The sequence below is a fragment of the Colius striatus genome, chromosome 9, assembly GCF_028858725.1.
Source record: "Colius striatus isolate bColStr4 chromosome 9, bColStr4.1.hap1, whole genome shotgun sequence".
Taxonomy (NCBI): Eukaryota; Metazoa; Chordata; class Aves; order Coliiformes; family Coliidae; genus Colius; species Colius striatus.
Genome location: NC_084767.1, coordinates 11364132 through 11390178, shown reverse-complemented (window position 1 = coordinate 11390178; position 26047 = coordinate 11364132). Strand labels below are relative to the sequence as shown.

General features: G+C 41.9%; 1 protein-coding gene across 1 annotated transcript in view; it reads right to left on the bottom strand.

Moving 5' to 3' along the window:
* CTNNA1 (catenin alpha 1) overlaps window positions 1-26047 on the bottom strand; it is a 117447-nt gene that overhangs the window by 67656 nt on the left and 23744 nt on the right. Inside the window, exons 4-7 of the mRNA XM_062001939.1 lie at window positions 23970-24136; window positions 23075-23194; window positions 20828-21094; window positions 17995-18198 (exon numbers count right to left, since the gene is read on the bottom strand). Coding sequence (XP_061857923.1) covers window positions 17995-18198; window positions 20828-21094; window positions 23075-23194; window positions 23970-24136 — 758 coding nt within the window. The remainder of the gene's footprint in view (window positions 1-17994; window positions 18199-20827; window positions 21095-23074; window positions 23195-23969; window positions 24137-26047) is intronic.

Below are 26047 nucleotides of genomic sequence, written 5' to 3'. Positions count from 1 at the left end.
GAACTTGGAATTTAAAGAGGTTTGACTACATGACAGATGCCTTTTGCCTGCAATTAGCATGCTGTCCTAAGACATCAGAAACTTCCAAAAAGGCTAAGGTTAGATATTCAATTAGGTTGAATTACAGAAAAAGAATACAGTAAGCTTTGGCAGGTACTACATGTCTAAGAGGTCACTACACCCCTGAGGGAAACAAACAGTCACATTTGACAAGTTACTGTAGTCTACAGTGACAGTTATCTTTTAGGAGCTGGCTGTACATCCATTACTGAAACTACAAAGCAGCACACTTAATGTTTCAGGTGCAATGAGCTTTTGCCAGGTATTACTGTCTGCCCACAGGTAGAGAGCAAGTCTCTAGGCTGGCCAAAATGTCAGTCCTTTGAATGAAGCACATCCACTGCCCATAACTAAAACAATTATCAACACCCACACAATCCACCGTGTAACATAATGTAACAATGAAACTGGGACTATGGCATTTCAGATATTTACACACCACACTTGCAACTTCAGTATACTCTCAGTGCTGGGAACTGCTGGGCAAGCTGACGCTTGGGAGTGGAAGAGGCATTGCAGAGCTGTCAGTAATTCTGATAGTTGTTGACAAATGTGAAACTTGGAGACAAATCACCACTTTGTTCCAAATCTGAGAAGTGTTTATGGAAAGGATTCAAAGCTCTTGCTCCCATGCTGCAGAGAGGTTCCCTTACCAGCGGGGACTGGGACAGCAAGTACCATTTGACATGCAGTGAGGTTCTTGTGCAAACAGCGCTTGCACACAAGCAGTAACATTGAGTAGAGACTTGGAAAGTGCTCAGCACTCTCCTCTCAGGCAACCCCCACCTGCTCCAGGACCTTGCCATGACTAACAGCTGTCTGACAGCTCGCTGCAAAACACGGCGGGCAAATGAAAGTACTGACAGAGTGGGAAATGACACCAGCGCACCACGCAGATAAATTCCAGGGATATTACCCCTGCATATCTACAACTGTCTATGGACAACAATTAACTTGACAAAGCGTGCCAATGAGAGTGTCCAGAGACACATGAAAAAGTTTTATACTACATTCAAATGAGCTGATGCAGACTGCTTTCTTCCTCTTAGTGGGCACTCCATCATTTCAATATACCAGAGGAAAGCTGCATCATCAAGACAGGATCTGACACTTACTTTTGCTGTTCATTTATTCAAAAAACAGTAATCTTCATCTGGAAAATTAGTAAGGAATCATCACTTTTAAAAAAAGTGTCAACTGTTTATGCAAACCTAGCTACACTGCAGCACATTCTGTTCACTGCAACTCACGACTTCAACATGTGCTCTAACAGGCAAGAACAGAATTTAATCTGTGCTGGCCCAGAACCATGAGCATACAAAGAAACCACTCCAAACAGTCTATGTAAATAACAAACCAACCCAATTATCCCACTCCTCTAAAACATTAATTATGCACAAACATGCAAGGAATGGATAATATAACAGATGTGACACAGTAAATCCACAGAAACAGCAATCCAGGGGTTCTGACTGAAAGCACTATCTAAAGGGGAAGTTTACCCATGGAAGGCAAAAATCTTCTGACAATTCAGTCTGAAGAAGGGTTTGGGCCCCTGCAGATGGGATCCTCTGCACAGAGAGTGTCAGGGTTACAAACACTATTATGTTAGCAACAGCTTTCCCTGTTACGTGTTAGTTAATTACTTAATGTCATCTTTATCTACGCAGAAGTACACCACTGTCTCTGACCATATCATCTTATTCTAACCTACATCTGTTAAAATTGCATGCCTACTACTTCACAACTGCCTCTTCTGAGCTTTAGTACCCATTACCAGCTGCAGGTCACTCATCTTGCAGTTTGGGTCTAAGTCTCCAGCTGAAGTATTGCTCAGTTACCAGAAGCTATTTAAATCATAGAATCATAGTATGGTAGGGGTTGGAAGGGACTTTTAGAGATCATCTAGTCCAACTATGCCAGAAATATTACTGATTTTTATCCTGGGTTGTTTGGTTTTTTTTGATAGTGTACATGCTGTTTCCTACATTTGCTTATGCAAGGAAAACGTTTTAAACTACTGATAGGATTAGGACTAAATGACAAGTTCATAAAATCAATGCAGATCACTCACAGACACAAGGTGAAAAATATGATAAAGAACATGAACAGGTTTCAGTTATCTAAGCCAGGAAAAAAGCCCACATCCACCCTGAGCAGAGAACTTCTTTGTGACTATTAAAACCAAAATCTTTACAAGGTCTGGTTTTTATTTTGATAAGTGGCTTGGTTATTACCTTTTTTATACAATGCAGTTATACTCAGGAAGGGTCTATTTCACTAGTATGTTATCAAATGCATTCCACTGCCTTTGAAACAGATATTCCAAATTAGTAACATATTTCCAGTCTCTTTGTTAATGTAAGAAAAAAACTCCTCCAAAGTTCTTACTTCCTTATACAAGAGCTTTATTTTGCAACTCCACTCTTGCAGAGTCTGTTCTCTAACAAACAAAAAAGGGAAATCAGGAGAACCCACAGGTTAGTCTTCCAAATTTTGTAACATCTTTTACCTTTAATGGCAGCTGCCCAAAACTTTCAGGATTGTTGCAGGCTAAAATTCATTCTTAATCCCTGTAACTTGCTCCACAATTCCCACTCGAGGGCAACGCTAGGAGCAGCGGAAAACGCTGGGTCTGGTTAGCAGGCACTGGGGCTCGTTTGAAAGCAGCTCACATCTTAAGGACAATCAAATCTCATCCATGTGAAGTGAAAGATTTCATCCCCAGTCCACGTAGGAACCTAGTTACTAACTTGTACATGTCCATACATCCACACATCCCTTGCAGTGTCTGGCATCCTACTCCTCCTGGAGACTGCAAGCTTGTGTTACTCTTCTCTTCCCTGTCTACTATGTGGGGGCAAGGAGCAGTTTTATGCAAATGTCTTCACTGGCAGCAGGAACTGAGTATGTTCTCTTAAACAATGGTGAAATCAAAGCTGTAAACTTCCTGCCTAGTGCTATCAAGGTATCATTTTTTGAGGGGAACAAGTATTGCAACACCACAAAGTATTACTTTCACCTGTGATGTAGGAAAAGAGGGGAAGAGATGAAGATAGATATCCGTCTCGTGTGCAAATAAACAGATTTTGTACTACTTTTGCACCCCTACCAGGTAACAAAGCTACCAGTGCTCTCTTAATGCTTATTCCTACATCTAAAGAAGCTAACAGCATAGGTTTTATTATGTAGTGCACACAAGTTCTATATCTCTGCAACACATTTCCATCACTGAGGAAAAAAATATCTATTGATACAGATAAGGAACGGTAGGAAAGTTCCAAGGTGCCAAGTAAATAATCCTGCAACAACATGAATCTTTTCCTTAAGAGCTCAAAACCAAAACTGAAATTGGCAATAATACATCAGATGCTGAGACTGAGATCTCAATGAACTGAGGTTTTTCTAGTTGCCTTTAAGTCATGATGGTGGGGCCAAGTTAGAACTCCTGTCTGTATAGTAGAGCTCCAAGAGCCAGGATGAAGGGCTATAACTTGCACCTGGTTACATTTGCCAGGTCCCCACACACCCTTCAAGCGGCACATTTCCTCCCCAGAGGTCTCCATGAGACAGCAGTTCAGGCCTAATTAACAGAAGAGAGGCAGGAGAGTTCTCTGGGCTCCGTTTTACATATGTCCACTTGTAAAAAGGTTATTTTGCAGTGTCTGGCATCCTGCTCCTCCAGGAGACTGCAAGCTTCTGTTACTCTTCTCTTCCCTGTCTACTATGAGCATGCAGGTTATGTGCCAGAGCTGGGACTCAAGGCTCCAACATCCCAAGATCTGCTCTGCTGAGGCCAGCTGGGTCCCAGGCCAAGGGCTGACCAGGCGAGTGTCTCCTCCCGGGCCATCCCAGACCACAACCCTACTTCTCAGCTCCCCCCCAGCCCAGCACAGAGAAGGAAGCATGCAATGGAAAAGTGGCGAGGCAGCACTGTGCTGCAGCAAACAGCCTCCAAAGTCTCACGATGTGGGTCCATCCAGACCATAGACATGTGCCAGAATTGCTGATAAAAGCTCCATTTTAAACCTACAGCGTTTCTTCACGCAGCATGCAGGTGAAAATGACACTGAAGCACCCCTGATTGCTGTGCAGCCAGGTGAGGCCTAATGCAGGCTGCAGGCCAATGACAACTGAGGAGCTCACAGAGGGCTGCACGGTGTTTTGTCAATACTTACAGCTGTTTCCTCACAAGCGATTCTGTTGAATGACGACTAGTTAAGCTTGGCTACAGGTCAATTCATCTCACTCTCAGTATGGCTGGGGAGATGGGAGTAGCAGGATGGATGGGGGAACGTCTCAGAATACCAAATCAAAGGGACAAAACGCTTCTGCAGGAGCCACCAGACAGCTGCTGGGGCTGGTGAGTAATCCGCTACTGAAGCTGCCTTCACAGCCTTGATTTTTCATTTTGATGTTAATTAGTAACCTTATCTAAAGAATATCTTGAGTTTTTCCTTTGCAAATTACATGAGCTAATAGATATATCTAGAAATATGAAAAGCAGGCTGAAGTTTACACCCGCAATAATTGTAAGAGCCTTGAAGTATTTGAGTTTTTATCGTATTTTACATGCATGTGAAAGGCTTTAGAAATAGAACAACTAAAATTGGAACAACACAGACCCCTGCAAAACTCAAATTAAAAAGAGTGAGCCAAGACAGAATATGCCCTTTCCAAGAGGAAGGGAATGCATTATAAATCTGGGAATAAAGCCACCTAACTCCTGGCAAGACAGCTCGGAGAAACAGATAATAAAAACAGTCCTACCAATACAGTCATAAGACATTCAAAGCTAGAATTCAAGTACCCTTTATTCATTATTAGAAATATAAATAGCTTTAGTTTGTGACAGGTTTTAAGTAGTTTCTGTAGAAAGGTATTCAGCAATCTTAACCTGCAACAGAGCTGCAGAAACACAAATACCTCTGCCTTTGACGGGAAGCAAAAAGGCATGAAACACTGGACATGGCACCAAAAGTTGCCTAGCTGTCGAGGGACTAACTACCCAACACTTCTAGCCTCACCAGCACCAACAAGCAGAAGTATCTGCTCTCCCTCCCACACAACTTCACTTGCCTGCACAGAAGACAAAATTGCTTGAAAGACGCACGGCCTCACTGCCTACGAGGTTGACACCAGTGGGTGCAGTTCAAGAAAGCCAGCAACCTTATTGGCATCCCCTCCATGTACCTAAAGCAAGTGACTCAGAGGAACCGTGCAGGATTAAAAAGGCACTGAAAATGTGGCACACATCACGTCATCCTTTAGAGAGACACTATCAAACCCTTATTTACTAAGCTAACTAATTAGCCAGCCACCCTTGCAGATAATGAGAATGCATTAAAGTATTTAAAATTCCAGCACAAGCCTGACACATACAAAGTGGCTGCCCTCCTTCAAAAGAAAACGAATGGCAAAGGAAATAAGCCATTTAGGAACCACCAGCACATCTGAGGGGGATGCAGGAAGGCAGCATCACCTACGGTAAGCGGTCAGAAAAAGGGAAGCAGAATGAAGCAGAGAGTGATGAGATGCATTTGTATTGTATCAGCCTCCTGCTTGTAAAGAAATCATTAGATAGATGACTTAAATTAGCCTTAGATAGATGATAAAGCGGCAGCTATTCCAAACAAACAGAATTAATGTACAGAACTGTACAATCTGTCACAGAAAAACAGGGAAACTGAATGTACTTTAGCTGACAGTGATCTGAAAACCCCAGCTGGTTCAATTCATTTTTACACCAAAAAAACCCCTTTACCTGAATATACACTTCACTGCAGTTTAGTACTGAAAGCACCCTTCCCTTTGCATAGGCACTGCTCCAGACGTGGGTAATATAACCAAAGGCATACAGCAAGTTTACAAAATGCATAAAATAAGCTAATCCATCTACTGGAAATGACACCAGGGATAGTCCCAGGAGACACAAGCTCCCTGTGTCCTTGATATAGTGCTGTTCTTTCAGAAGATTTCCTAAACTCTAGCTGTGAGCTGGAGTGAGGTGATTCTGCAGAGGGGTTGGACTAGATGATCTCTAAAGGTCTCTTCCAACTCCTACCATTCTATGGTTCTATGTCTCCACAGCCCTATAAAACTAATTCTTGAGGATAAAAATTGAGAGGAAGTTTGGAGACTTCAGCACCTGTCACTAAAAAGCCACTTTTATATCCCCTGTGAGTTAAGTCTTCACCATAGCGTATGGGGGAGTATCAGGACAGGAGGATTTCCTGCTTAACTGCTGCCTTTTTCTCTAAACACATCATCCCCATAGGATCTGCTCATTATTTCAGTCACAGAGTCTCACAGCATCTGTATATCCAGGAGCAAACTGAGATAAGTTATGTGTGACAACAGAAGTGAGAGATGAGCAGGAGATCACCATACCCAGGTGAGCCTGGGCAGCAATCTTACCTGCAGCTAGAAGAGAGTCAAATCTGCTTCAAGGCAGCTCTCCCAACATGAGAACAGAAACTGCTACATTTGTGAAGACCCTGACTTTCTCAATTAGATGATCCCAGTGGAAGAAACACGACCATCTTGCAGGGTACCAGCTCCAAAGGGGTCAACAGCTCAGGTGCAAACCAGAGGTACTTTCAACTTTTTTTCTTCTAAGCATTTCAGTTATTTCTGCATTAACTTCCCATTTTCTTGGCTTTTTTCAGTCCAGTGACCTCCAGAATTGAGATTCTTTGACTCCTGGAGAGGTGCCCAAAAACTCATTCCGCCTCTAAGGAAATTCACAATTTGGCATTTAAGGGGAACAGTATCAAATGATATAACTGCAGTCTTATTTTGTACTTGACATCAGAGCTCTCATGTCACCTTCTTCCCTAGAAATGACTCAATAAAGACAGTCCTTAAAGGAGAGCTTCAAAGGCATAGCAGTGAAGCACAAGCAAGCCCCATATTACAATTTTTTCCCTATGTAGTGCAAGAAGCTGATTGTGAGCTGAGGAAGATACACATGTTTGTGACTCCCATTTCATCTCCTCCTTTTCAGACACAGAAGCCATCTGTGCAACTTAACATAGCCCATTGTCCAATTTCCACACCAGCAGAATTAAGTTGCTGGGGTTTAGTTAAGTTGTTCTGATTACAGTTAATGCATCATATTAGGTTAAAAAACATGTGGCTAGCACATAAATGGAGCTATATGACTTGGGCCATCACTGACATTCACAGCTGTTATTCAACTGCCAGGAAGCCTGAAAAGGAGAAATGCCCATCAACACTAGATACAGGACAGACTGTGTGCTACACAAGTCCCAGAATTACCTTGGGGCAGGTTTAAGGTATCATATCCCAATGTTGCTGATTAATATCTGGAACAAACCTGAAACCTGTCAATACAAGTGGTCTCAAGTTGATATTAGGAAAAAAAAAGAAACTTCACGATACAGGTTAAGTCTCAAGCATGTTGAGGGGTGCGTTGAGGAAGGCAGAGGAAGATACTTCAGGATCTCCAACATTCCTTCATATTTCTATATGTATTTCTTCTGAGACAAGTTTTGCAATTCCATTCATATATCAGAAGCGTCTGAAATCTTGACTAGCTTAATGCAGTCAAATGTCTTGACTTCCCCAAACTGCCCCTGTGCGCAGCCTCACACTGCACAAATCTTTATCTACCATTATTTAAAAACATTAAACAAACCCCAAGCCAAGGAAAACAAACCAGAAAGGTGCCTGTCTTGCTTGTAGGTTGGAACCTTACTCCAAAATTCAATCAACTTCACAAAAAGGCAATAAAAAGTACATTTATTTTTTAAGGAGCTTAATGTTTAAATACAAGACCACAATACCTTCCCCTCAAATGCAGCAGACAAAAGGCAAGCTAGAAAGAAAATCTGGAGCTGCCAAGAAGCAGAAAGGGCTCAGTGGTCTCAGAGTCCCAACAAGGGCATGTGCCTGCTGTCTGAACACCTTAGCCTGGCAGAGATAGCAAAGAGGTCTCCAACCACCACCACTAACTTCTTTGCATCCCCAGGAACTGTACCTCATTTTACCAGTCATTCCACAGCACACTCCCACACCACCTGCATTCCCTCTGCTCCACAGGGATGCTTGGCTTTTTAAGATACCACACTTACAAAGGTAAACACTTTGTAAACCAAGAACATTTTGTTTTCAAAGCCTTTTGATTTGTTTTTTTTTTTTCCCCAAAGAGCTACCAGGCTTCATTTTCCAAGTGCTTTCTGCAGGTTTCATAAAGTAACTGATAATGTCAATTCAAGTTATCACATTGGGCAAACCACAGATGACAGCACCTCAGGCATACAGAAGAGAGCATGAGCCATGAAGCAGTTTTTTTTCTGGCCACATATGGCAGCAGAAGAGCACCCAATGAATGGCAAAACCCTTTTTTCTTGACAGTCAGAGGTTAACATATATGCTGTATGAGCCAATAATCCCTTAACGGCTGCACGTGGTGTCACATTTGCCTTCAATCTGAAACACACAGTCATTAAAGAAAAATACACCCCATTTATTAAAGGCACTATTATTGCTGAAAGCAAGCTCAGAATCATGTGACTTTGCCTTTCCACTGACTACTGCTTACTCTGCAAATGCCCAGATTTTCCTCTTATGGCCTGATGCCCAGGAAAAAAACCTTTTGTTAATTGGCACTGAGGAAAATGCATCTGTTAGCACACCTTCGCAAGGATGGTCTTGGCCTGAGACCCTATAGGCTTGTAGTTGTTATTGTAAAGAAACCACTTAAAAGAGTCCCAATGCAGCAAGAATATACAGTCTCCAAAGTTATGAAGATAGTCTTTTCAAATAGGTTTGAGCAGAAGGATTTTTAACCCTAGGATATATACAATTTGACTCTGCTCTGTTTCTCCTCTGATGGTTTACCTCTAAACTCCTGGCCTCCTGCTGAAGAAACACGTCCCTGAGCAGATCAGAAGGAAGATAAAATTTTCTCCTCTGTTTCAACAGCTTTCCAAGATCCAGCTTAACCCTCACCCTTTCTTCAGATATGAGAAGGATTAAGTCACTTTTCTCCCTCTATTTACATTCAGAAGGGCTGCCACTACTTGAATAAGCCACAAATGCTAATTATTCTGTATTGATTCAGTTGACTTTCTGGGACAAAGTAGGTCTAAAGCTCCAGGACACAATGGGCATTACAGAACATCATCTTTCTTACACAGGATAAAACAGGTTAGGCAAAGAGCACAATCTAGATATTAAACACCACATCTAGAATAGAAATTCTGTGTTCCCATCAAGACCTCTACTGCTTGCTGAAATGGTAAAGAGATACCGGAAAGAAGAAAAAAAGGCACAGCTTATCACTGGAGAGGACGTAAGCGGTATCAGACAGTAACAGGGGCATGTGCACACACACAGCAACTCTCCTCACTTTCTCATTTCATTACCCTTCTGAATCTCATCTCACAGAAAGAAAGGAACTTTAGCCTTGGTCTAACAGAATCTCTGGATTAAAGAAAAAGAGGGGAAGTCCAGGACCTGAAATCCAAATATTCTGTTGTAATGCAAGAACTGTGTTATTTCAACTTGGTAATAATTCCATTATCCCCTTCCTCCAACAGGAGGAATTCAAAAGCCCAGTTGTGTGTGTAATACTTCTGCACACTGGGAGCATGATCCTGCTGGAGGCTAAAAAACTGTTTATCCACAGATCAGTAGTCACTGTGCAAACTTAGATGCTCTGTTCCGTCTGTACTCCTTGATTTTAGCTTTGAGAGAGTACTCAAGGATCACCAAATGCAGCTTCATTAGAGGCAACTACATATTTAATCTTATGTAGGCAGACAGAATTCAAATATTTTGCTACAGAACAGTAGGTTTCAAGTGAATTAAGTCACAAATACACAGAATTTTAAAGCAGAATCCATGCATAGCATCACAACATATGCATGTAAAATCATTTACAGCTCAGCAAAATAAAATGCTGCTAAATGCCAACTGCCACATCACAAGAATGTGCACTTCTTTCAGGTCTTCCTTTCACCCATCTCAAACATTATTTGATCAACATTAGATTACAAAAGGTCAGGATTTATAATGTAATATATTAGGTATGTGTTAACCCTGGAGGTAGACATATGTCTAATAAGACAAGAAAAATAGATTGTTTCATCAATACAAACCTAAAAGGATGGGGAAGGAAAGGAGGGATTGAGGAGGAAGCAAGCTTTCACTGACATACAAGGTAACAACAGGACCTGATTCTCAAGTTTAGAGACAGCATTAGACTGTTGCACACATGGACAGAGTAAGCACTGTCAGTGAGGGCAGCGACCTTCACCCTTTTACATACATTAAGAGCTTACAACAAAAATGCTGCAAAGCAAACAAAAATGCTGCTGTAAAGACAGTTTAGACTACATCCCAGCTACTGTCAAACCTATGCAATTTAAGAGTTATGACTAGCAATTTTGTGCCAAACAAGCGGCAAAGGCTGGAAGTAGTAGATGAAGAGCAATGGTTTCAGATTTCAATAGACTGCTAAGCTTGTGCTGGAACTTCAAGTGTGAGTGTTGGGCTCCGTTGGGTTTCTTAAGAAGGTATTAAGCCAGCCATACGCTTCTACAAGAAAAGCATTCCCAGTAACACAAATGCTAACTTGAGCCTGAAAAAGCATTCAAGACTTTCATGTTTGCCACTTGCATAAAGGAATTGGTAGCAAAGGCTGACTGCACTGACCATCAGCCATGCCAAATAACTGAAGCCCAGACGCACTGCCCTCCCTGTCCTCCAAGGCTAAGCACCCTCACAGCAGCAGATGTTTGGCATCTCCAAATCAGGATGAGTGCAGAGTAACCACTGGGATAACAAGGAGCTCTGAAGAGCATGAAAACTCAAAGCTCACACAGCCGATAAAACTTTATATGAGCTGGCCTCCATTTATTTCCACATGCCCTTGCATTATTGCCCAAGAAATTAAAGTTCCCAGAATGTCTTCTGCAAACACAGCCCATTCTAAGTCCCAAACCAGGATGATGCAGAGTAAGCAACATGGAAGCTCGTTTCTGTGGCCCAAAAATGCCCAATTGATGCAGCGTGAAGCTCATCTTCTTCATCAGGCTTCACTCCAAGCATGCTGAATTATTTACTCTTTGTCAGCCTGGAAGCATTAAACTTAAAAACTGTATCAGCTCAGAAATGTTTTGTTGTGAAAAGCAGCATCTTTGTCAAACTGATAATGTCTATGGAAATTAGTGCCCAGCGTAACAGCATAGCTCTCTATTGAACAGCAAAGTCCATGACAGGAAAATCCATCCAGGCTTTCCAACTGCATCCATCACATCAGCGTTCAAGCATCTTAAACTGACAGAAACAATATTAAAAAAGAAAGTGCAGATTATCTCAAGGCAGGATTTTTAGCAGCATCTTTATCATAAATACAGATCAGTCTGCCATTTTAATTCACATCTATTTCCACAGAAACAGTGGCTTTCATTAGAGGCTGTGCAAGAATCCTTTCAAATATATAGATACTTGTTGTAAATAAGTTTTACAGTCACGTGAACAATCACATGTGTTCCCTTCCCAAGCCTGAACCCTTGAGGGAAATACAAAACTGTGCATCAACTTTATTAATAGGCAAACTCATAATGAAACCACATCTCCATTCTGTAAATCACAAGTCTGTCAGGAGAAGTGCCCTTTGCTGGGAGTTCTGAAGACAAAATTATTTCTCCCAAAAGATACTGAATAGATAAACGAGACACTTTTTCACTCATTCATTTTTGAGCATCAGAGATGCTCTAAGCAGCTTAGGGAAGAAAAGCGAAGGAGTACAATTAAGATGAAGGAAACAGTACTTGTTTGGAGTAGTACATTTCCTAAGTGCACTAAACACAGAAACAGGGTGCAAAACAAGCACTTAGGAAGCTATGAGACCACCAAGTCCAAAACCAGAAGTGTCAAGAGCTGTATCAGATACCCTGAGAGCCAAACCACGCTGGCCAGCATGCCAGAGCTCCTACTAGGCAGTGCAGTGCAGCAACCATATCACTTACTTGTCAAGTTGTGCTATACAATTGTACATTAGATTAAAATCTAACATTAAAATAAATACAACTCTCACCCCAAAACACACCCAGCTATGGTACTCAATCACTTGAGGCCAAACAGAAGATGGAAACTGGAAGCAAGAAAAAGTCATCTGAAATGATGTGTGCTTGGAATGTCTGCTCCAAAACCAGCCCCCAATGGCTTTTCTCTATTTGCTGCCAAGCACCTCTAATGCAATCCAGACAGTCAAGGACACAGTCAGAATGTTAATATGAAAGCATTAAAATTCCCATTGAAATAGGAGCTGTCAAGCTACTTTATGTAACATGATTTATCGTTTCCAAATGTAGTAACAAGGGATTTTATTGTACGAGAGCATGTTGTACACAGTGGGGCTCTGGGTTCGCATTCCACACCAGCCAAACTAGCATTTCTGACAAAGTTTATGGTAGTACATGTCCAAGTTACTGGTGTGTGTATGAAATGGTAGCTACATGCATTAGAAATTGATGGGGTACAGAATAGACTTGAGATGAGAGCTCTCTGCACATTTCTGGGTGTACTACAGCTGGATACCTCTGATCGCTGCTGGGGAATGGCTCTACAGCAGCACTTGTGGGACGATGCAGAACCATCCCCATCTCTCAGGGCACTTGCATGAAGCAATAAAAAGGGACTGTCAAAAGCTTAAGGAAGTTTTTATTTCCAGTCCGACATCTCAATGGGATGCATGATGTTGTCTGCAAGTTCTGTGTGGTCAAACTGACTAAGTTTCCATCAAACAAATGGCACTTTGACCCACTAAAAAACCAACTTTAAAACCCAAGCCTCAAAACACACAATAATCTCCTATATTTCCCATATGTAACGCAGCAGCTAAAATCAAAGCCAGCTGCCCAAGCTCTGTGCTAATAACACCCATAGAGAGTTCCAGCATGGAGCACATACCCTATCATGACTTACAGCCTGTGGATTTGGTGTCTGTAGGCATCTTTTTGTATCTCTCCATCCTACATAGCAGCTTATAAGAAATGCAGAAATATTTCAGCTCTATCAGCCCACTGTGGTTTTTTATGCATTCACTTGAAGCAGCTTAGATAACTTAACAGCAATGAAAACTACACACCTAAATTTGAGGCAGAGTTCACTAGTACAGTACAGAAAAGCAGAGATGTTGACAAGAACAGTAGCTGCTCCCTGCGCTGGGAGAGGCATTAAACCAGCTGCTAGTGCAAAGGCAACATTGGGATAATTTGGTGGTAGTGTCAACAAATATTCTGGTTTATACTTTGAATTTGCAGCAAGCTGCAAACAGTCAACGTCTATCCACACAAGAACGTGGGAGTCAGACACTAAAGACTGCTTCTGTTGCATTTTGTGACATTGCTGCACTCAGGATCCCAGCTTCCTTCCTAACTTCTTCACTGCTGTATATTAATCTTGAACATTATTTCAGGAGTTTCTTTGCTCTGTCCTCTTCTCCTGCCTAAGTCTAGTACTGATGTTCAACTGAACTCAAATATCCTTTGAAATTTTTTTCATTTAATTAATAAAATACACACTAAGAATGTCTGACTGCAACAGATCATACAAAGATCTGGGTCTTGTCATCCATTACTTACATTACAAGCATTGCTACAACTGATGTGGTCAATTTCTTGCATTCCAGACAGTTCTCTCAGACCCACGACCTTGGATTACTCTGCTTTTACAATGCTAGTCAGAATCAATCATTATTTCTTTCCATTCTTGCTCTGCCATTCAGCATTACCAGTAAGAATCAAACTCACTCCAAGCAAGAAGAAAGAAATCAAACACACATAGACATTTGCATTTGCTGTTTCAATCCAGGAGGGATCTGAAATGCAAGTTTAAAAAGAGAAAGTATTTTGTGTTGGAATTGTGAGAAGTGAGCAAAAGCCATAATGGAAACCAGTTGTCCCTAGGCGAAGGGGAAGATGAGGGGATAAAGCTAAAGAATCAGATGGTACAATTAAGGGATGAACAGCTGGCATTTTAAAGAATGTGGCTTATAAACCAAGAGGCTGGGTAATAAAAATGGCCGATGAAGTTCAGTGGACATAAGCAGTAAGTGATGCACAAGGGAAAGACCATTGAACTTAACATTTGCAGAAACAGACTCCTACCACTGTGACCCAGAAGCTAAATCTTGATGGCAGTCGTTTCATCAAGGTAACATCTCAGCACTCAGCAGCTATCAGAAAGCAAATCGTTAGGCATAGTTAGGACAGGACTAAGGAATAAAACCAGAAGATACCATGGCACTGTCTGAATCCTGAGCAGCAGGCACAGTTCTGCCCCCCAACCTCGAAGGGAATCCGAAGATCCAGACAAGGAACAGGAACATGGAATCTGTTGGCACCAGCTTTATGGCCCAGATCAGAAGTGCACTTCTGAAACTCATCTCCCAATTGCCGCTGCGTCATGCACTGTGATTCTCATCTCAGAGTCTACTTAGGGCACCTGAGCTGGATTCTCCGAGTTAATCTATACAAGGGGACAGCAACTAGCACACCAAATGCTAACCAGCACCCAGCCCACAAGACTAGGCCAAAATCAGGTGATGCAAAACTTACGTGAAAAGCAGATAAGCACAGGCATCCAGTCCTAATTCACTCTACAAACCTCATCCTAATCCCACCAGGCTGTTTGATAACAAGCACACAGCCAAAGCTGAGGGGTGGTGTGGAGTACCTTGTGTGCACCTAATCAAACTAGGACACTTGCCTCTAGGGAAGGTAAGACCATCTCCTGTGTGGTATGGCTCTGAAACGATGTAAGCAGCATAGAAAAGGATAAGCAAGGTGTAACTGCTCAGGATCTTTTCCCAAATGAGATGGAGGAAATATCAAACACATGGAGAGTTGTTTCTTCACACAGTACCTATTTACGCATGAGAACTCCTTGCTAACAAAGACTACAGATGCTGTAAGTTTATAAGGTTCAGAAAGAAACTGTATAGACTCACTGGGGAAAAGTCCATCAAGAGCACCGCTAGCTCTGGAAGTACCCGAGCTGCAGACTGCTAGCACCTGGGGAATACTGTGGAAGTAAAGCCATACATCTCCACTCTTACTGCTCTCTTTCTTGTAGGATCTACAGCTGACAGGTGTCAAGGCAGGATACTGGCCTTGATGTACAAAATTTAGTCTGACCAAGTTGGGCTTCTCTTGAAAATGGCAAAACAGATGTGCTAGATGAATAAAATGCACACCAGTTGTCAGGAAAGGTGATAGAAACTTATGTAACAACCTACTGAACAAGCAAATCTTGCCCCTTTTTTTAGGGGCATAATCACAGGCTTCATCACCATGCCAGCAGATGCAGCGGGAGTCAAGAGATCCTACAGTTCAGTTTATTACTGAAAACTGTTATTCAGATAGAAACTTCTGCCCTCCATTGTAACACAGCTTGAAATGCTTCCAGACTTAGTTGAGGCTGGCCCAGAGAAAATTAAACTATGGGTCCAAAACACTAAACTTCAAGTTATAAACTATCTAGGAAACAGCCTTTTTATTGCCAGAGATCTGAAAGAAAACCCAAAAGCCAGAGGAAGTCACTACAACAGACGGCTTTTAAAACTAAAAGGGAATCTGCCTGAAGACATTCCTGTGCTTCAACCTTCCCAGTGTATCCTCATCCAATCTTCTCTCTGAGTTTTTATACTTGGCCAATAAATACCTCTTATTCTAGCACTCAGATAGGATTTATGATGCACTGCAAGTGCTGTGCAATTAACAGATTTAATGCCTGATTCATTCCCTTCTTCAAAGGGAGACTGCAGAAAAGCACAACAGGAGATGGCTGGGTACGGTAGCTGTGGGAACATCATACATATACATGATGTGACATTTCCTCTACCACTACTGTAAGTCAGCACATCCCTACTCTTCCTGTAGATGTATCGAACCTTTTTCACTGTTTAGCTTCCCCCACTATAACTCATTCTTCAGCTTAATCATTGAGGGGGTTTTCTACCCTCAGTATGGATTTTTACACACCATCCCACATTTTCACCATAATTTATCAATTGCTTTTCCACTCCATTTCACTGAATTTCTAGTCTCATTTCCCCAACTACACTGTCTACAATCATAACATAGCAGTGACTTTAAAAAATTCAGTACGCTCCACTAATTTCACAATGTGTTGAAGGAGATAACAGAGGGAATACATTCTTTCCATCCCAGCGTGATTGCTTTAACTTGCATATCAGAGACAACTACACACAGCCAAGGAGGACAGGCGTTTCTGTGACAGGAAGTCAAAGTCTGCATCTCATGTAGCTATTGACCAGCTTTCAAGAAGAGAAATGCCAACCAACTCGCACGTGCAAGACTGAGCATTCACCTCTTCCATGCGTCTAATTGGAGTGTGGTGGATGTTTTATCCCGAATCATGCCAATAGGGCTTCATCCAATCCAGCAGCACGTTTGTTTGAGGGATTATTACAGATGCATTATACACTAATAAAACAGCCTGCTCTGAAAGGAATTTTAAATGACACAACTTAGCGGCTTGCTTCCCAGCTGCACTCTTACATTCTATATAATGTCAATGCTACTTTCACAAGCAATTAAGACAGACTACATGAAGTACCTAGCTCAGCCCGCAGGCTATATAAGACTTGCCTTTCAGTTTTGTTCAATTACTTTGTCCTTGTCTTTGGTAAACAGAAATCCTCACCCTACTTTCTCTCTAGCACACGCTGCATCTGTTCTCCAGATTACACCACACAGTGGCCTTTGGACCAGTTTCACTCTGTGTTCAAGTGGTTCTCGCCACAAGACTTGAAGGAAAGATATACAACACAGTGATGTTCCTAAATAAATTCTGCTGCCTGAAAAAGGTCTCTCTGAACCAAGTTTCACCTCCAATATAACCAAACGCATAAATAAGGCTTTGCTTCATACCATTAAGCTTTCCTCAGCCAATTTTACTTGCAGAGTACTAGAAGCTACACAGTAAAGTTGCTGCCATTGCCACAATTTTATTTCAGAAATCAACTTTAACAGTATTTAAGGTGAAACACTAGATACAGGCTAAATCTTAGGATATCCCAACCTTGTCTCTCAACATAGGAAGACCCATTCAGATTAAAACTCACTGGGATAAGAACAAAGAGGCAATGGAGGGGAAAGAGTCCTGTATTGTATCATGATGCCCTCAAACACAGAAGCTCATCCGCATGACATACCACGAACTCCAAGCACAGAAACACTCTCAGGCTTCAAATATTGTCTGCACATTAAATGCCTAAACACTGGAAAAGACTGCTCAGAGCCCAATATTTACACTGAACTGCTCTCAGGATTTCATACTTGTGTATCACCTCTACTCAAACTGAGTAGCAACAGTAAATTGACTTGGTTCTGCGAATCTATGCCTTCAGGCAGAAAGATCTTAGTATCACAGAAGGATTTGGAAGGGACCTCTAGAGATCATCTAAGTCCAATCCCCCTGCTAAAGCGGGTCCAGCTAGATCAGGTCACACAGGAACACATCCAGCTGGCACAGTTAAACTTTCCAAGCTTCAACAGAAGAGAAGTGCTGCTTTTTCAATAAGCTGAGTCACCTTATGTTAGCTGAGGTGGAAAACCAGACTAATTCTATTGGATTTCTACACAAACCAATATTAACACTCAGAAAATGAAAACAGTGCTAAAGGGTTAACACCTTACGACGAGAACAGTTGCCTGGAAGACCAGAGATCAATTTTAAGGTAAGTATCATTGATGATTTAAGCATGTTTGATCCTGCCTCCTGACAAACCTTTCAAGACCACTGGTTCCTGTTCAAATTGTGTTTGCGAACAGAACAAACCAGCTTTGAGACACGCAGCCTCGATTTCATGTTTTTAGATCATCACATGGAGTTATAAACACAAACAAAACTCAACAAACAGAAGATACTCACATTCCCCATGTATTCTGAAAGGAGATCCTGCAAGGCCTGTCGCACTGCATTACACTCGGCAACGATACGTTCCCGTCGGTCATCACGTGTGCAGGATGAATCAGCCATCAGGGCCGCTCCGCTAATGATGCTCTCCAGGCGCTCTTCCAGGGAAGGCCTGAAACGCTCCTCACTGAAGGTTGATGGATCCACAATAATTTGTTTCTAGCAAAAGAAAGGGTTCTTTAGAAATTAGTAATCAGACCAAGCACTGAGTTACTGTTAAGTCATCAAGACAACCAACATTTACAGCAAAACCCCTGATCAGGCATAAAAGGCAAACACGTAATTTTGGCACTAAGGATGATTTTCATGAGTGGTTTTGTGAAATTACTAAAACCTTCTCCAGCAGATTACATTGCTAGTCATTTCTTGTGCTGCTTTGACAGCTAAACACAACTTGGCCACGGGAAGCCTCATTACACGAATGGCAAAAATCAAACGTGCCAGCACAAATAAGGTTCAAAGTACAGAACTCTTCCTAACTACATGTCAATCCAGACATGCCTTCACTAATTAACTTGTCAGATGTAATTAGCCCATCACAGACAAAAAAAACAAGGAAAACAAGTGTCCAAAGTTAGCCCTATATATAGTGTTCTGTTGTCCTAGTTTACTCAGTCTTTCTTCCCTTTGCTGTTATGCACGTAAATGCAACAACATTCTCAAAGATTCTCATCATGAAACATCAACGCAAATGTTTCAAACAGTCCACAGATCAATTTCTTCATGGCAGAAAACTACCACACGATTATCTTGACAGAGTATTAGTAAGCATAGCTCATACTGAGAGATTGAGGGCAGAAACAGTACTCACGTATTTGCTTCTCAAGGGGCCAATACCACCAGCCACAGAAGTTCACTAGGAAGCAGCAGTTTAGGACTTCTCACCTTGTGAGTACTTTCAGGTGATTGATTTAAACAGCTTATACATTTACCAAGGAAAAGTTATTTGACCATTTCAAGGTTTGGTGGTTTGGTTAAAGTTTGGGTGGTTTTTCTTCCCACTGTGGGGGCAGGAGGGGAAGATGTGGCTAACTCTCTCTAAAAGAAGCCCCAAAGTTGAAGTGGTTCAGCATCAGTTTGTAAGCCAGCTAACTGAGCAACAACACAAGCAGTACTTCTCCTCTCAGCCAGTACATTTCATCTGCCTGTGGAGTAACCACACGGTCTTTACAGCAGGATTAGAACACAGCACATCATCTCCAACGTGCTCCTTGTTTTTTCTGAGACTTTTAGCCACATAGGTAACACAATGGTAGCATGCTACAACTCCAGAACTGCACCATCAAAAAACTGAGATAACAATTATCTTGTTATCTTCTGGTAGCCATTTACTATTTTGCCATCCCACTAGAAACACTGGAGTATTTGGTGGGGAGGGTGTGCAAAGCTTCTCTCTCATAAGAGTGCAATAATACTGAAATGTTAGCAGGAAATGAAGTGCAGGGATAACATCTGCCAAGAACCTGAACACATTTGTTTTGTCAGTCTCCTTTGGCAGGAATGAGATGACAAAGCTCTGGCACGCCACGCACACCGAAGCCGGCCTGCTGAACAAGCCCTGCTGCTATTAGAGAGCCTCATGGAGCGGAACTAAAAGCTCAAAAGCTCTATGTGAGCTACAACACTCCAAAAAAATCTTTGGCCATACATTAGAGAGTTCATAGAGTAAAATGTGACCATATATATATATATGAAATCACATTAAATGGTTTGAGCTAGATTAGCCAATCCATGAACCTGAACTGAATTGCTTCTTCATTTCTAGGCACCCAAGTCAGTCTGAAACAGCGTGTGCTGTTACATGACCTGCCTTCCCCTCCCACAGGTACCTGCTCAAAACTTGGGTGCTAACCTAAGGCACACTCAGACTTATATAGCTGAACATACAACTGATGGCATTTCAGAAAAGCAGAATTAAAACTAAAAGCAGATAGGGACAACCACGAGATCCTCCTGTCACCCAAGAGATCCCACAGAAAGGCTTCGCATCAGGCACAGGGAGAACTTGAGCACTACTTTATCCTGGTAAAATAAAAATGGCAGATACTTTAGGGGAACACCAAGAATGGTAAGCACAAAAAAGAGAAGAGGAGCAATACCTGGCAAAACTGAAAGTATTAAATACCTTTTGAGTGATCGCTTTGCAACATTAAATAAAGTTTTAGAGGTAAGTTAGTGCCAAGGTGTTTAAATTCAGTGGCTGAGTCAGTAGTAGACATAGAATACTGGCTTCAAAAGGAAAGTGTTCTCAGTAAAAATGCACAGTGATCCTCAGTAACTTACTGAATGCAAGATAAAGAATATGACAGATCAGTACAACGCAGTGTGAAATGACTTAATTCCCAACCAAAGATCATATTAAACTTCCCACTTGGCGTTCTTCCTCTCAGCAGGAAGTTTGGGCAATTCCAAACACATTATTCAGTTTTAAGAAGTAATTTCTGTCACCTACAAGAATACATTACATAAATATATTATGAAATAACCAATTTCAAACAAACCAAGGACTCACATCTCACATAGCAGCAGGCTAACTGCTATTTCAGAGCTAGTTTAACTTGACAGCCTTCAATCACCAAGCACCACATACATAGCTTTCTCTAGTCCATCAATCCTAGTTTGGAAAAAGTCTTTAAAAAATAAAAGCCTGCTTTACCTGGGACTGCTCTGTTTCAGTAGAAAATGATCTTGCGGGCAATACAAATAAAAGCAAGCTGTTAGTAAATCAGGTGAACAAACACAAGAGTTGGAGTTAAAATGTCTCTTGTATAAAGGGTTTAAAACTCACATCGAAGTTGTTCAGGGCATAAGCCAGCTCTCCACCTCCACCCTGTTGCTGGGCAGTGTCATCTGACGCGGTTGCTTGAGCTGCGTTTGAGATGCCTGTGACCGCCTGCTGAAGTTGTTTGTAGATCAGGTCCCTGTTGGCTTTGTAAGCAGCTACATCAGGGTGCTGCAGACAGGCCTGGGACGCCGTGTAGAGAATGGGAACGTTCTTCTGCAGAATTCCTCTGGCTGCTGCCATTTGGTCACGGTGACCCACATCTTTCAATTCCTATTAGGAAAATTAAAGAAAAGCATTTAAGAACATTCCCCACATTTAATATCCACACACTGTCCCTTCGAAAGACAGGCAGGTTCTTTACCCAGTTTCTGATACAGTATCTTTGTTCTTAAGAGTGCAACTAATTTCAAAACACAACAGCTTCAAAAAGCCAAAAAATAAAGTCCTGGAGGGCAATTCACAACTCCACAACTCCTCTCCACAGCAGAGAACCAGCATTTTGAAAGCTGGTAACACCTGTAAATCAGGAGGACATGGAATTTGCAAGCACACATTTTTCTCTCCACTCCTTCCAGTTAACATTACATGTAAAAAACCCACAAAGAAACCTAAATCCTCAAAGCAGAATACTTTACATTTTTAGATAATTTAAGAATCAAGTTAACTTTGAGCTATGAAATGAACAAGAAGCTTCCTCTGCAATCTGATCTCGCACTTGCACGTGAGGAGCAAGATCTTTAATTTACACTCCAAGAGTCACAACCTGAATGTTTTCTTTAACCACACTTAGAAGATGGAGTTTACTCTCCTCAAGAGACTCAGATACTTAATTTTAGAAGTAGTAGTATATATTCTCGTTGAACTACTTGTTCATTTCCATTGCAACAAAATTAATCCAATGGCTGTAATTACCAGTAATTTAAGATTAGCAAGCAAGTCCATATGCCCTTCCCCAAGCACTCACTGCTGCAGTTCTCTAAAGCATCATCACAGAATCTTAAGGGTTGGAAGGGGCCTCAAAAGATCATCTAGTCCAGCCCCAATTTTGGAATAGAAGTGCTATGATTAGGTAAAACTTCTGAGTCCAGGATGAGCAGTAATTTTATAAAAGGAAGAATGAATGCAGTTATTAGCAGTATCATAATTTTTAAGTCATGTCTGAAATCCAATAAAGAGGTGAGGAAAATAAAGAGGACTGCCTCACTGAGAAAAGGGGAAAAAACAGGCTGACAGACTCTTCAAAATGAATGGGTAATATGTGACCTCTGTAAGATACACACTGAGCAGGGAGGGCACTCCAGGCAGGCTTACAGATTTAATACAACCACTTCCCATAGTGTGGAACAATCCATCACGAAGCAGTTTAAGAACATTTATTGCATTGCCATCACAACCCTACTCCCATTTACTGCAATCAGATTTCAGATACATAACCAGCCAGCAATCCATTTTAGACTCTACTCAGTTTATTTCCAAAGATGAATCTGTGCAAAAACATCCAAGCAGTGGTGGAGGTGCATAAGCAGTTTCAGTTTGTGTATATCAGCAGAACAAACAAAAATGCTCTACAAGAATTATGCTATTTCTGATAAATGAGACTGCCCACACCTCTGCCTTCTTTTGAAAGCTTACCTACACAAGAATGAGTCACAGCAGTGCTGTTGAACCAAGCAAATTTCACACGCAATTTAAGGTTAAGCACACACTATCCAAACACAGAACACACACATAAACAGGGTTTTAAATCCCTTCTTAAACAGGCATTTCAGTGCAAGACCACTCACCCTCTTGGAAAGAGTTGGAATTCTGTGCCCAGCCATGACTTTTGCTCCCTGCTTAAAGGGGCACACTCGGCCTGTCTGTGGGAATCACAGAGGTACCATGCTCTATTGGAGAGGAGGGCACCTAGCACCGAGTCACATCCCAATTCTCCTTCCTCACCCACATCTGCAATGCTTCACAATGGGAAGTGCAAGTCTTGGGAAGCAGCACTTCAGTAAGGTACTACAGCGTTAACATAAACAAATGCTACCAGAACAAATTTGGTCAGGAGTAGTAGACTACAGCTGAGCAGACTTTCTGCTTACCAGACAAGCTCAAGTTTCCTAAACCTGGCACAGTGCAACACAATAAAAATAAGTTTAACAAAAAAGTATTAGTGCTGTCCAAGGGCAGCAAGGCTTCCTCACGTTCTCATTTTGAATAAGAAAAAGAAGTAATAACTAGAAGAGAGAGCTGCCACCGCTATACCTGTTGTCTTTTGGCTGCCATGATGTTCAGCTTGTCCACTTCTGGTTTGAGGGCTTTGTACTGGATACCCAAATCCTGCTCTGTGCCAGCATTTCTTAGTTTCAAGATACCTTCTTCTACCTAAAAAAACAAGTAAATACATTTTCATACATTTTTCCAAGTAACACAGTCCACAGCTGAGGAAGTAATTCAGAACATACTTCACAGCACACAGAGAAAGCAATGACTCCTTTTATTTTTTGAGAGATACATCAAAGACTCAAAATACATCAAAGTACTCAGGGCTTAGCTACAACTTCATGGTCACCAGCTACCAGACAGCCAAACACATGCATTTGGAAGAGCATGAAGGGGTCCAGGACCATGACAGAGCTACAGCAGTGGCTGAAGGGTACAGAGTCCTCAAAGCCCTGACACAGAAGTGGGCCCAGTATCAAACCTCATTTCAAATTCTGTACAAGCCACCCACCCACTCTCTTGTTCGTGGGAAGAAAAGGCTTCCTCAAATATTTCACATTCACTTTATTTAGTCTACCAAAGCTACTCATTCCTAGAGCTACAAGGGAGGATGCTTACAAGAAAGCCAAATTACTTTTTAAGATGAAAAAAGCTGGTTCTCCCCTGCAGTTGCAGATCACAGTGCATTTAGTTTCAATACTTACAGTTGAGAATAAAGCACAATACAACGTTAAAAGCTATGCACAAGGAGTGTAAAAAAAGGTGGAAAAACATCCATTCCCCACATTTTGTTCGGAGGAGAAAGCCTAAACCCCTCCTTGCTTCAGAAGCAAGCTGCTGACAGTGAATACACTGGGGTCAGCACACGGGCTCCAAACAAAGCCACTTGGTGTGGCATGAACAGCAAAGCAAGCCACAGCAAAAGAACTACACTTACGACTTTGAGTTGAACAAGCAGCTTGTAGACATCTGCCATGTCAGCCAAAATCAGCAGCCGAGTCACGGCCGAGAGGAGGGCGCGCGCCGCTCGGACCATGTTTCCCCGCTTCACCGAGGAGCAGGGGTCATCTGCAAACTCCCCCGAAGCACTCTTCATCAAGTCACCTGCACGAGGGGAGAAGATGGTCTGACCTCAGCATCACACAGCATTTCTTAAGGGTTCCTAGGCAAGTCAATCTAAGTCTGGAAAGCAAAGTGTGTTTGCTTAAACATGGCCAGCAACTCAGATTGCATGTAGATACTCTCATGGTGTCAGGACAGAGGGGCTTGTGCAGGGAGGAAGGGCTGAGGAGTAACATTTTAGTCCTTATTTCCAATTGTACGGGTGTTTTGACACATCAGAATCCGCTGGAGAGGCAAATTCAGTGTGCCTTTGCTGATACATTCAGGACTGCAGTTATTTCACAAACTACAATGCTTTCAAAGCTTAAGCAAAATTTGTGTGCATGTAGGAGTTAAGCAGAAAGCAGCTGAAAGTACTGTAAACACACCAGGAAACACCACAGCTCATGGGACTGTAAACAACTCAGAGCGATGACCTGGCTGGATATGCCCTGGTTTGCATTCAAAGCAAGGCACAGCTCACAAAAATGCTTCAACATTTCATAGCCTGTGGGTCTGCATCTGGTGCAGGAGGAAAGAATTTGGGTTTCAGATGGCAACAATGCAATTGGTTACATATGAAAAGCAAAGGCCACTTTGCGCAGCTAGAGAAATGCCTCCAGAAGGCATTTGGAAAGCATAAAAGGAATCTCTGCATATAGTCAGGAGGAAATTTTGGATTTCTACCCCTCCTTTCTGGGGGAGCATTTTGCTTCCAGCACCACAGTTCCTACACAGCAGCAAGTTTTGGAATCCACATTATTATTCTTGGATCTCTTCACATTTCAGAAACATTTGTTGAACAGCTAGGATTTAGCTCAGAAAACGTTAGGTACTCAAGGCCAAAGATTTGCAGGCGAGCAAATCTTTCTGGAGGTGCCCAGAAAGCAGGCGAGCTGTGTTTCAACTAACTGCTGTGTCAGAGGCTGCCCAAACCTGTATGGAAAAGCAGCCAAGTGGCTGAATGCCGAAAGAACCTCAAACGGTGCTTCCCAAGTGAAAGCTGACAGTGGCTCCTGTTGAGCCCGTTACCAGACGAGGCTGGCAAGATTTGCACCTAAATCTCAAGGTGATGCAGTGGCATCACCTTGCTCACACACCTAGGCAATCTCTACAACATATCCCTAGTAAAGTGTTTCAACTTTATTTTAATGACTTTTTTTTCTGTTAAACTACTATTTTAACGACTCAAAAATACCTGCAACTGGAGAGCCTGGGGTTAACCCACCACATACTTAAAGTAATTAATATCCTGCACTGAAAGGGTTTCTAGCATCCAAGCACTCTACACCTCCATAGCTAAATACAGCCCAAACACAGCTGCCAGCCTGTCCAAGCAACTCCATCAAGATACTCGATTTTGTTCAAATGCTCCCTCCTATGTAACACCCTTCCATCATCTTAAATAATACGATGAAGAGCGGCGTACAACATTTAAAGATAAAAAATACGCTACTTTTAGTACTGTGACACGTGAAAAAAGCTTCTGTCCAAGTACAGACCAGCTATAAATATAAAGCTATCCCTTACCCAACTTTGAGGGACATAACTCATTGTTTTTACAAGCACTAAGAGCTGCAAATGGGTGAAAGACGATGCATCTCCTCCAATGCTGAGAAACGGCAACCAGCCATGAGATTACAAAAACTCCCCCGTAGCTGACACATCCCTATCTTTATCCCTTCTGGAAGAGGCTAATAGTGAAATTAATGTCACCACCACAAGTATGAAATCTCTTCATCACCTCAGGATTTAAGGATATATGCCAGAACCTACAAATATTTCCACCCTTAGTTATTTATATGTAAAATTCCTACATTTCCAGCTCCCAAGAGAAGAATGCTGTTTTCATTTATTTCCTATTTAAGACAACTCAGAGAGGTAGCCACTCAATTCATCTGAATCTCAGGAATT